The 12,999-nt window shown below is 38.1% G+C and overlaps 2 protein-coding genes across 3 annotated transcripts in view; both read left to right on the forward strand.

Annotated features, from left to right (window-relative positions):
- Positions 1-4,707: 4,707 nt before the first annotated feature.
- On the forward strand, positions 4,708-11,336 carry LOC145478130 (protein TEX261-like). 2 transcript variants are annotated; one of them, XM_081456053.1, is made up of 6 exons: positions 4,708-5,128; positions 5,258-5,337; positions 7,261-7,414; positions 9,073-9,140; positions 9,260-9,374; positions 9,701-11,333. In XM_081456053.1, exons 1-6 carry the CDS (start codon positions 5,062-5,064, stop codon positions 9,817-9,819), a joined length of 603 nt encoding a protein of 200 aa, XP_081312179.1. In that variant the 5' UTR covers positions 4,708-5,061; the 3' UTR covers positions 9,820-11,333. The 2 variants fall into 2 exon arrangements, with proteins under 2 accessions (XP_081312179.1, XP_081312178.1); XM_081456052.1 differs by having other exon boundaries at positions 4,708-5,337; positions 9,701-11,336.
- Positions 11,337-11,347: 11 nt separating this feature from the next.
- Positions 11,348-12,999, forward strand: part of LOC145478128 (ribose-5-phosphate isomerase-like) — a 52,700-nt gene continuing 51,048 nt past the window's right edge. Inside the window, exon 1 of the mRNA XM_081456050.1 lies at positions 11,348-12,389. The gene's annotated coding sequence lies outside the window, so the exon portion shown is untranslated. The remainder of the gene's footprint in view (positions 12,390-12,999) is intronic.

Consider the following 12,999-nt stretch of genomic DNA (forward strand, 5'->3'; position numbering starts at 1 on the left):
AATCGTATTCTATGGTGTACGTGGCCTCGGTCCAAATCACGTTTGTTGTACGTTCTGATGTTTCAGACAACAGCTGATAAAGCTAGTGCCTGTACTCACTAGAATTTTAAAAAAATTGCCATAAACAAATTATAGATTAATGAAGCAAGAACTAGCTAAAATAAAAATAGGAAATCACAACATGTCTAATTCGTGAGAAAAACAGACTAAATTTAATTAGTAATTACGTGAGTAAATAGCCCTAGCCATGCCATTTTATTTGGCGTATTTTGTTTGCTTAGTGGCGAGGCATTGGTATGCTTGTAACAGAAGATAGAGGGCTGTTGTCAATACAGTTCAAAATTATTGTCAGTAAAATATTGTAAATAAAACACCTATTGACCGGTTACCTCCCCGGCCACCATTTGGTCGTTCCCATAAGGGTTTCATTATTGTCTTTACCCCTATTAAGCGGCCACCCAAAATTTAAAAACTTTGTTTTGGAAAGGGCGATGGCAGATAAGAGTCTGAAACTGAAGGTGCATGACGAGTGATAATTCAAACACATGTCTATCACGATTGTCTTGAATTGACTCCATGTTCCCCAAGAAATTTGTAACCCGATAGTGAAAAATTAAATATTCAAGGTACACCAACCTCTATTTAAGCGGCTAGCCTCATTAAGCGGTCACCACCCATTTCCCCGAGGGTAGCCCACTGTATTACATGTAAACCAAAAATAATTGCACAGCGCGAAAAGACCTAGGTACGAGTTTAACGTTACAGTGTTACGCAGGGCATGTAGGTAGCGGTGGTCGAGTAAAAGATAACAACAGGGGCAACGGTAAACTATTCATTCTTTTCTTTTCTTAATTTAATCTCTTCCTACTCAACACGATTGTGTACTCCCAGGGGTTCCAGCCTTACGGAGCCTTACGTGTTAGGATAGAAATTGTCCTACCCCTATTAGTCTGGGAGCAAATGTCGTAAAATTAAGTCCCGTGGGAATTTCGTGCTGAAAGCAAGCCACCAGTGTTCATTAAGGTCTAGTAAACATGAAAAGTTTTAGTAGCAACTCTGCAACTTGCTAGGACGGGTTTTAAGGAGGGTTGAAAATCGGACGTATGTGAGCCAACATTAAAACGAGGCTGGTACATTAAATTCTTTATAACCTCATCAATTACCATCGGTTAACCACCAAACTTGGCAGATATTCGCAAGCTGATTATTTAGTGACAACTGCTGATTATGAAGTGGTGACGTGATTTTCTAGCAGGAAAACGAGGCTGGAATAGAATATTACATATTACTATATTTAATGTTTGTAAAAGCTTGTCAAACTTACCCAAAATTGGCAGAGATATGCAGAGTTGTCATGACAGGGATCCACTCGTTATCTTCCATTGTCCAACCATACCCTAGTGGTGACGGTAAAACAGGATTAGGTACACAGTCATTGTTCCAAACCATCAACTGGTAGTGTGCTCGTAGTATGGCTTGGTGCAGAGCTGCCTCAGTTGGTGGTAATCGGTCAGATTCAGCTTATCTCTTCTTAAACAACGGCCACCTGAGCTCTTTGACAGTTTTAATTGTGGCCTTTGGCTGGTACAGCTGGCAGACGAATTGCTCAATCCCATCAAGGGTTTCTTCGTCGGGTTTTTCATCTTTACCCAGATTGGCTAGGGATCTAAGGATCGACTCATTGGCCTCTTCAAATTATTTCCAGCTAGTCGGTTTCCCTTTTCCTGAGAAACTACCCGTGTTACGGAACTGAGGCAGCTCTGCACCAAGCCATACTTCGAGCACACTACCAGTTGATGGTTTGGAACAATGACTGTGTACCTAATCCTGTTTTACCGTCACCACTAGGGTATGGTTGGACAATGGAAAATAACGAGTGGATCCCTGTCATGACAACTCTTTCGCCCGTTCCCGAGGCTATAATACAGCTTGTGAAGTGCAGATGTGCAAAGGAACCATGCTCGATGAATCGCTGTCAGTGCCGCAAAGTAGGGCTGCTATGCACGGACCTCTGCAGCTGTTCCGATGATGATGGATGTGAGAATCAACAAGGCGAATGAGACGATGATGATAGCGATATTGAGGATGAAGAGGATGACGATGATTCGTTAAATTAGATATGGTAAGCGTCCTTAGACAAATACTTCGCCAACGAAAGGTGAAAAATATGGCCATTTTCATTTTTACTACTGCTGTTTTTAAGTTGTTGTTGCGTTCCTGTCTTTTTTTTAATTAAGTAGGTTGCTACCAATGTAAATTTATCGTAAAATGAATGGTTGCTTAGAGCCTCGTTTCTGTGCAGGAAATTTGACCACGTGACAAATGAGAATATCATCAGTGCAAACGTATCATCGAGGGATTAATTTTGATAAAGTTTGACAAGCTATTGTGAACATTTAAAAAAGGTTACATGCGTTTTTCTGGTCCAGCCTCGCTTTCATGCTAGGTCACGTGATCACCTCATAATCAGCAGCTGTCACTTAATGATCAAATTGCATATTTCTGCCAATTTTGGGTAAGTTTGACAAGCTTTTACAAACATTAAATATAGTAATATGTAATATTCTATTCCAGCCTCGTTTTCCTGCTAGAAAATCACGTCACCACTTCATAATCAGCATTTGTCACTAAATAATCAACTTGCGAATATCTGCCAAGTTTGGTGGTTAACCAACGGTAATTGATGAGGTTATAAAGAATTTAATGTACCAGCCTCGTTTTCATGTTGGCTGACATACGTCCGATTTTCAACCCTCCTTAAAACCCGTCCTAGCAAGTTGCAGAGTTGCCACCAAAACTTTTCATGTTTACTAGACCCTAATGAACACTTTTAGACTGGTGGCTTGCTTTCAGCACGAAATTCCCACGGGATTACATTTGCTCCCAGACTATATAACCCCCTAAAATGGGATGACAGCATTGCGTGACGAACAAGGAACCGCTGCAAGCAAGGATTCAAGCCATCAAACCATGATGATCAAACGTAATGTTTTGGTGTAGTGCAAAGCAAGCAACTATCTACAAATGACTCAGCCGTTTTTGACTTAGATGCAGTGGTGATCATATGTGTCGAAAGAGGGTCACAGATTCATGGTATTCGACCATTAAATAAGTTGACAGTTGGCAATGTACACAGAGATTCCAACCCCTTTTGAAGGAAAATAGGGAGACTCTTTTAGCATCGAAGGCGGCAACCTTTAGGGGGGTCCGGGGCCATGCTCACCGGGAAATTTTGCAAATTTAGGTTTTCTTAAATGCCTTTTCCTGCATTTTGGAGCTGCTAAATGGAGTAAGACTGCTGGCCTGATGAGTCTGCACAACACACGGCGAGAGACTGGGTGAGATGATATGAGAAGAAAGTGTAATACATCGCAAAAAAATACTTAAGATTAGCATTTTTTTCCCTTGTTTTCACAATTTTATTATAAATCGGGAGAATTTGATAAGAATCGGGAGAGCGGGAGGCAACGCATCAGATCGGGAGTCTCCTGATCAAATCGGGAGGGTTGGAATCTCTGTGTACATCGGACATTATGTAAACAAAAGCAAACTTCTACTTTATGTGCGATGAATAGTGAGAGAAACACGTCAAATCTGCTTTGGACCTGACTTTTACAGCAAATGAGGTTAGAACATTTCGAAATTATCAGCTCTGTGTCTATTTCAACTTAACATAGGTCAAGTCATGTGGCGCATGCTAAAATATACGTCTAAATTGAAATTTGACGAGGAAATGGTCAAATATTTGCGTTTTTAACGTACTTTGAAAAGCTCTCGTGTCGCTCACAATCATTTGCCGAAAGAAATTTTTACAAGAAATTGTAGACCATCCTTCTGCAATTCAACCACCAGAGGCTTAATTCATTTGAAGGTTTCGCACGTGGTGAAAATCAATTATATTCACGAAGTACTTTTAAGTGAGTGAAATACATGTCTTCGGAATTTAATTATTTTGCACCCAAAAAGACAACGCAACATTCCCTAAAATCAACCCAGTACACACTTAAACACTGCACAAAAACATTTGAGTGTTTTTAAGACGGAAGAATGTTGTGGTTTTGCATGCGTGGCTCTCAAAGTTGCTTGATAAAATGGTGCGTCAAATGACGATTTTAACGGAATTTGGTAATTTACATATTTCTTTGAAATAAAAGGAGATTTTGCCAAAAAAAACTATGCAGTAGTTTTTGTCATGCCCTAACCTATCTACCATGAAAATATGAGCGAAATCGAATTTTCGACTCTTGCCGAGTTATTTTCCATTTTTATGGACAGGGACTCTTAATATGGTTTTGATTGCGAATAAATTTTGCCGTAAGAAAACGAATACAAATGAGACAACAATTTTTTTAACCAATGCGCAAACTACATGTACAACACTTAGTCAATGTTTTCCAGATATTAGTAAAAATTAATGAAGAGGGTTTTTTCTTTAATCTTGTTAATCTTACTTGTGAACTAGATTCGAGCCAAGGAAATAAGAAACCCTTGACGTAGAGCTCATCTTGGTATATGCTTCATCGTATGTTGTGGTTTGTTTCGAAACAAAACTTTGATTTTCTAGGCCTTTCGCTGAATGTCTCTCATTTCAAGTACGGCATTTTTGTCCCTTTAAGGTATTGCAAATTCAAAAAGGTGCGTCTAAAGAATCAATTATGGAACTATTTAGTTCAATAAAAAATAAACAGAAAAGCGTGACTACTTAGATAAATGAAAGATTTGTGGGGGGACCCGATATGTAAAAACCAGATAGAGATGAATGAAAAAGATTGTTCCATAATGTTTGCACGCATGCTGATTGTTTTGTTGAGCTCAGTCATCTAATTGAATCTGAACTGACCAAGATACTGTAAAACAAAATACTGTGTTTGTTATTTCGCAGTCTCTTAGCGCGAACGAAAACTGGGCACTTGATCGTCAGTAATTATGCATGCTATGCGGACCTATTGGATTGAGGAGCGGTTGCTAATCTAAGGAGTGGCTACATAGCCGAACAGTTTATTCTCGCACGTTTCGTGAGTTTACTTAATACGTACAAATTGTCAACGTGGTCCTTCCAAGATGTTTCTTTATATTTTAAGCTGGATCTCGATGATCTTCCATGTCCTCTTCTTGACTCTAGCTTTAGGTATTTGCAGGTCAATTCTTGCATTCTAGTGCTGTATGACTGTACATGCAGGCCGATGTCCTTCTCACCAAAATATGTGCATGGGTGTTTACAAAAGATTGTGCTTTTTGTTGTGCAATTTTGTTACAGCTGCAGCTCTCTTTTACCTGGCTGAACTTGTAGAGGAATACACAGTCCTAACAGCTAAAGTAATCAAGGGTATGCTAGTGGTGAGTGGGTCAGCCTTTGCAGTTTTTTGTGTACGTAAAATATTTATCATAGGCAGCATAAAAGCTATTAAAGTATTTACATTACAGGTGTCTGTTGAACGCAAGCTCACTGTTTATTGCAGAACTCGTACAGTCCTGGATGCCGATGGCGCAAGATTGCAGGACACCTCATCGATCATGCTATGCCTTTATGATCAACACAGAAAGGCTTTATGGCCATGTGTACACGTATAGTTCAATTTTCAGTTGATTATAATGCGAGTCAGTGTTGAGCTGCAGCTGAGTTTGCAGTAAAATCCTCGCTTGAAATATTTATGAAGTAAAGCAAAACATGCCAATCCACAAGATAATTGCAAAGATGGAGAGTTTTGTTTAGTTATACGTGAAATAATTCTTATTTCAACTGAATGTACTGTCTTGAATTATATCATTTGTGCAACGTCTGATTGTTTTCAATGTATTTTCATATGCCCCTTTTATTTGCAAGGGAAATAGATAATATTAACTTGCATTTATAAAAAGGGTACAAGCACTTGCAATGTTTGATGGAATTTGTAATGTAGATATTGCACAACCATGGCTGCTTTGCAAAGCATGTACTGATTGAAGCGCAACATCTAAATATGTGACTAAACTAGAGGCAAACAGACTCAGCTGTACTTAACCCCCAAGAACAGGAGTGACATGCATCATAGATTAAATGTGTTGACTGATAATCTAAAGAGATCCTTAGGAAGTAGCCTATAAGTGCAGTCAGCAGCGTCTCAGCACTCGTCACCAAGATGAACATTATTTTGACTAGAGACAAATCTTCTTTCCACACTGATGAAGCAAGTCTCTGCTGATTCTGAACAGGAGCAATGATTTGTGGACTAGATAATTTTTTTGTCACGAGGGGAAACAGGCAACCAAATAATGGGAATCTCCTAAATAGCACTATAACAGCCTGTTGATAAAATTGATATATTCTGGTTTTGAGACTAGAGATACATTGACAATATTGATTCATGGTTTCGCATGCATCTCTGAGTTATGATGCTTGCAGGAAGTTTGGAGAGTAGGAAAGAAGCATAAGAGTTGCTCAAGGGGTAGCCAAGAGCAACTTCTTGCGTGCTCCCCAAACTTCCCAAGTGCATCATAACTCAATGATGCATAGCTAACGGCATGTTTAATTGAATTATAACATTGCCAGTGGAAATATATTTTTTTTGTCTTGCAAAATAAATTTGACTTTGCTCATACCATAAGAGCACTGCCAGATTATTATGTACACTTAACATGTACAATGCCCCCTGATAACTCCAACCAAAGGTCACTTCCCATTCCTCAGTCAAACACTGTAATTTTTCTCCCAATTTCCCAAACTATCTGATTTTTCGAACCAATTTTTGTTTCCCTTGGAGGATCGAAAAATCAGGATTCCATTGTAATACTGAGTTTGATAGTGCCACTTTGCTAGCCATGTTATTATTTAGTATAGTTCCTACATAGAAGTCTCCTAATGGACATGAACAAAGTGAGCAGACAGCTTCAGTTACATGTTATGGATACTGGTGTCAGTTAGAGGTGGGATATCAGATAGGAAAAAGGAACCCTGCACTAATAAATTGGCACCTCTAGCTCAGGCTTATATCAATATTTTATTCGTTTTTCACAGTTAGAAAGGTTAACACACTCTTAAGTTTAAATACATGTAGCCTGTTTCAGATGATGCTAATTTAAAATGCCTGCAGGCACATAAGTTTAGTGAGTAGTTCCACCAATAATAGCAATAAATAAGCATTTCCTATGTTTGCACTATATCCATAGTTTCTGCTAGAAACTACATTCAGCTTTCAGGTAGGGGTATATTTGATTAAAATTGCTATAATTTATTTTACATTTTTTTTTAACATATCTCCTATTTTCCCTTTGTTTTTGCAGGTAACAACAATAGTTTATGTTGGGCTCCTTGTATCGGAAAAATTCCCTATCACAGTGATTATTGGAGGACTCATCAGCAATGGACTTTACTTTCTGCTTCTCAACGATTTTCCTTTTATTGAACTTACATCTCCTTTGTTTTTAGGAGGAGTAGGTAAGAGTCCTTTACCATAGTTTATTGAGGGCTGAGTGTGGAGTTCTTATCATGTTACCATACACTACAGAATCTAGAGTTGTGAATGCACCCTGTATATATAAACTGTATGGTTATTGACCAAACATGAGGTCAAGATGGCTGGATATTTGCTGAGTTATTATTATTATTTTATTATTTTTTTTTTTTTGCATGTTTATGGACCAAGATGGAGTCGTGGACCATAAACACGCAAAAATAGAACAGGGCCAATATCCAGCCATCTTGTCTGAACAAGCTTGGTCAATAAAGGATTTATTACATGGAAAAAGAACATGTGGTCTATGGGGCACAGTGGGTAATCCCAAGTGGGCAAGATAGAGCCATCTTGCTTGCTCCGGTAGGCAATCACAGTGCAGAATTCGGTTCATCTTGTCAGCTCACAGGGCTAAGCTCCATAATAAATAATATTCATCACCTGGTGAAGAAATCTTGCATCAAATGAAATAGTTTTCCACACTTATTTGTTTTCCCACACACTTATTGCAAAGAGTAGGGCACGTAGTTCCCAGTGTTGTGGTCTGGCGTTGTCTCAGGGGTTGGTGCTTCACATAGGGTTAACTTCATTGCGCCTTTTCCCCTTGGACGGAATTGTCCTAGAAAAATTGCTATGTCATTGCTATGTCAGCAGCCATAGAACAAATTTGGATTTGGTTGTACTTTATTCACAGAACTATGTGGCCCAAAATCCCTACTTAATTCCCCCCCCCCCCCCCCCCTCAAACAAAAATACAGTTGAACTTCCAGTAAGAGACCACCCAGGATGTCAAGCCTAAGTGGGAGGTGGTTGCTTATGAGAGCTTAGACCATTATGGGTCAAATTTTACCATATGGTAACTGCGGAGAGGTTTCGAGAAAAATCCAGTACATCCCATTGAGCAATTTCCATCTCTTATACTTACAACACCTTATTTTCCAGTTTCCCCTCTATTATTTGTCAAGTGGTCAATTACAAGAGGTTAAAAACAAAAGAAAATTTCAAACTTTTAGCTCTTAATGTGGTCACGGTCACTTAAGAGAGTTGGTCGCTTACAAGAAGTTCTGAATATAGTGATTTGACTTGGAAACTTTTGGCATTTTGGAAAACTGGTCACTGAGGAGAGGTGGTCGCAACTGGAGGTTTGACTGTACTTGTCAAATTTTCTTACCTGAATAATACCTGGAATAAAAAATTTCAAACAGAGAAACATCCTTCCATCAATCCCCACTAGTTGAAATCCATAGTAACCCCCTGGGGGTAGAGCACTTCATTTGTATCACACAGATCATGGGTTCAAATCCCTTTCAAACCTGACTTGGTTTTTCCAGGTCTTACTTTCACAACTGCCTGACTTGCATAGTGTGACTGCCACAATACATGTAACTTAAATTCTTTGCTTCTTGTAAGTATTTTCTACAAATGGTGCTGGTTAGACTTGAAGGGTCCTTGTTTAAATGGAGGCACTACATGAAGTTCTCACAAACTTCTAATGTGGGGAATGGGCAGACTGGGTTGTTTGCAACTGTATATGATAATTGGCATTTACTGGAAGAAAAGTTTTAATCAAATCATTGGAAAAAATTAAATTGGTAAGGTCTTTTTATGTAGCTTGTAAAATTATTTTTCAATTTATTTGCAGCAATGGTATTTGTTAATCACTACTTGGCATTTGACTACTTTTCGTCTGTCTGGTATCCATTTTCTGAGGTATTGTAGTATTTTATTGTTTTTATTATTACAGTGCAAACTGTTATTTGTGATTAGCAGGGTGCAAAGAAAAGCAATTTCCAAGCCTCACTTTTTTTTTTGGACTTTACTCTCTTCAGATCCTAGCTTACTTCACAATCTGTTTATGGATTCTGCCATTTGCTTTTTTTGTATCATTATCTGCAAGTGAAAATGTGTTACCAACAGCATCCACAGCTCCCGAAGATACAAGAGGTACATTGACCATTCAGTCACCAATAATAATTATACAGTATATTATTGTTTAGACCATGAAATTCAGAAATTCATTTTTCACTCCCTCTGAAAAACATATGTTGACACTTTTCAGCCTAGTGAATGATCAACTTGAGAACCTGATCAAATGAGATCTTTGACCTACTGAAAAGGAAAACAAAACTATTTGAAACATTTATTTTTGACCTCTAAAACTCCATAATAAGTGAAGTTTGACCATACATGTACATTGTGCATGATTATTAATTTATTGAATAAACACCATTCCTTAGTGAAGGAAATTTTCACCTTTTTTTTCTTCACAGAACCAAGCTATGCCTATGCAGGCCAAAGGTCAAGTCGCAGGCATGGACTCCTAGCAGTTTTTAATTTCTTGTCCAGGAAAACAGAGGGATATTTACCAACTAGAACAAAAACATATTAAGCACCTTTTGTAAAATATATATGCTGTGTCTGATCCATGTTCCTATTTCAGAGGTTATATTCATATTTTGTTCAAGGCAAGTTGGTCAGTGTGCTAGAAAACGTGCTACTCTTAGTGCAGAAATGGCAAGATGTGCTTCACATGTAGGCAACTGAGAGTCTGAAGAAGACACCAGCTTAGCCCAAGTGAACAGATTTTCCTGAATACCTGAAATCCCTCCTAAAGGATTCAAGAGTATTCAAGCCTGGTTCCTCCTGTTTGTTATAGTTACCCTTTATGTCACACTCGTTGTTATATTTTCAATTTAGATCCAGCAGTGTCACTGATGATTCTTAGACTGTAAGAATCATTAGTTTTTGTCACTTAACACTAGGCAGGCTGGTTAGATTTTCTGTATTTAAACCTTGTGTGGGAAGTGATCATTGCAAAACACATTTTAACCTTTTTAAAGGGATTTTTTGCTAAAAAAAAAAACAAAGATGCTGCCTGTAGGTCTACTGTATATTATAAGAACATACAAAGTTCACAGAAAAAGAAATAATATAAATATTATGGGTTATGTGAGGTTTTTCAGTCTACTCTCTTCAGCCCATGCCTTCACATCAATTATTTCCCAAGCAAATTTCAATAAAAATAAAACATTTCTAGTACAAGTATGGTTAGTGTATAACGTGTTGTGAGTAGTTATCCTATTGGCTTACTTGAGAGTACATTACGGTGCGCAAGACGGTCTGCATGTTTGCCAGCTAATTTAATTTAAGAAGTAGAAAACGTTTTCTGTGTTTCTATGGAGTTACAAAAACACGAGTGGAGAACGGAAAATGCTGTGGGAACACCTGTCCAGCTTTAGACAAGTGTTTCCACAGCTTTTATCGATTGCTGCATGTCAACATGACCTGATACAAGCAATTGAAGAGCCTGAAAGTCCTTGTCAATATAATAACGTGCTCAGCTATCAGTGAAAAAAAGTTAACAAAAAGTAAATTTGTTGAAAAAATAACTTTTTGGGAAGTTATTACGGGACCTACATCAGTACATACAGACAAACACTTAAGTGAGCATCTCTAAAAAGGACTTTTCGACATCTAGATTAGACGGTTAACATACAGAAACTAGATAAACTATTTACCGGATAAAATGTTTAAGCAAGAAACCGGAACGATGATCCTGCTGGTGTACGTTGGATCAGTAGTGATCTAATCGGCTTCACATACAAAATGAAGAATATAAAAGCGGAAACCGACACAACGTAGGATGATTTTTTAAGGTGTATTATACTTCGGTTGGCCAAACCAGCCTTCTTCAGGTACAATGAGAATTTTACATTGGGACGTGTTTTTATGTGGCATATTTTCGTAATACCGAAAATATGTAAAACTAATTGACAGTGTAAATTAAAGTTAAGCATACGGTAAAATAAAATAATGAAATAACATAATAAAAGGAAACTATGTTTCTTGGCGGATGTTCAGCCAATCAGCGAACATTGAAAATTGAATTAAAAAGCTCTGCTTGGACGTGTTTTATTACTGAAGTCGGGACAGACAGCATGGACGCTGCGTAGATCAATTGAGACACTCCTAACGTCTTAGCTGGTAAAGAGTTACCATATAGCATAAGATCCCTAGAAAGCCATAAATTCAACTTAGTTTTCATCTTTCCAATCCTATTCACGAAGTCCACTTCAACATTCTTATTTTCATTTGTTACCCGACTCTGCTACGCTCAGCACCTTGATTGATCTTTATTGTTAGTACTTTCTCCCGTCACATGCAAGTTAAACAAGGTAATTCGAGCAAACGAGCTCAGACCGAAACATGGAGAAAGAGAGCTGAGGTGAAAAGTAGAAAATAGTTCGTTGGCAGTGTATACTTGGTACGTAAAATGAGAGTCTCGTGTATTCAAAACAAGATTGCTGACCAAGAGAAAATAACACCTGTATCAGCCTGTGTTTTTACGTACTGAAAACAACGAGTTGCTCCTGTGTAGATACGGAGAGATTACAATAATCTTTTATTCAGTGACCGATTAAGTTGTTTTAACAACCAGTCTGAAGAGAACTGAAGATACAACTCTGGGCTGAAACAAAACTTGACAGAAACAATAGCCCGGCGACGAAATAAACCAAGCATTGGTCAGCGGACTTACTCGAGAGTTGGTGTTGAAGTTTCTTTACTCCGTCAAAATTTAGATCCACATGCAAATAACTGGGACAAATACATAAATAAATGGTAAACATACATGTGTTGCTCGAGAAAAAAATTCCAGAGATACGTTACAGTCGCTACGGTGCCAAAGATCCAGCGAACGCCACTAAATGAGGGTACCTCCCCCTACCCCGTAAGGCTCCGACAACGTGGATAACTTTTAAGGTAGCTCCCTATAGTTTTACGATCGCACGGGGGCTGAGGAAGTAATCTGCGCGTGCTCAAAGGAAAACGTTAGTGTTTTGCGATATTTTATTACGTCAACATGAGCACAAAAAGCAAAACTGGCGATGAATTTTCTCGCGTTTCCTTCGGTGAAATTCCGTAAAATTTGGCAGATTGGTAGTAAATACTTAACTTTAGGTGGAGCTCGTTTTTTCAGTGAAATCTATAAGACCAGATTTTTTGCAGCCGTAAAAGACATAAATTTGAAAATATCGAAGAAACTGCCTTTACAAACCCTACTTTTTTCGTGTTTAAACTTCGTATCCCGCTGGAAGCGATGTGATGTAAAAATTTTGGAAGATTTCACCGAAGGAAATTCTTGAAAATCACAAATAAAGCCGTAAAAACAGTAAAAAACACATTTGTTTGGGCATTTATAATTTATGACTAAATCCCAAAATTTAACAGAGATGATGGCAAAACACTATTTAATCATTCCTTATTACATGTAATAAGTTTGAGAGGACTAGGTGTGAAAGCGAATGCAAAAACAGCTTTCAAAAATTAATTTCTCCCTTGCGTCTTAGGTCATAAGACTGTCATAGGTGACTTACGCCAAAGTGGCGTGTGCTGACAGAACAAGCGACATTTGCTTTAAGTCGGTGGTACCGACATTTCCTTCACACCCAAAAAAAAAAAACCCCAGAGTTTATTGTACTTAATTGTGCCAAATAGCTATGAAGAAAAGCTAGCAGGAAATCAGTTTCAAGAATTTGCTGCTCTGAAATTTCCCACTTATCGCAAAAAA

Source organism: Orbicella franksi, chromosome 2 (assembly GCF_964199315.1).
Source record: "Orbicella franksi chromosome 2, jaOrbFran1.1, whole genome shotgun sequence".
Taxonomy (NCBI): domain Eukaryota; kingdom Metazoa; phylum Cnidaria; class Anthozoa; order Scleractinia; family Merulinidae; genus Orbicella; species Orbicella franksi.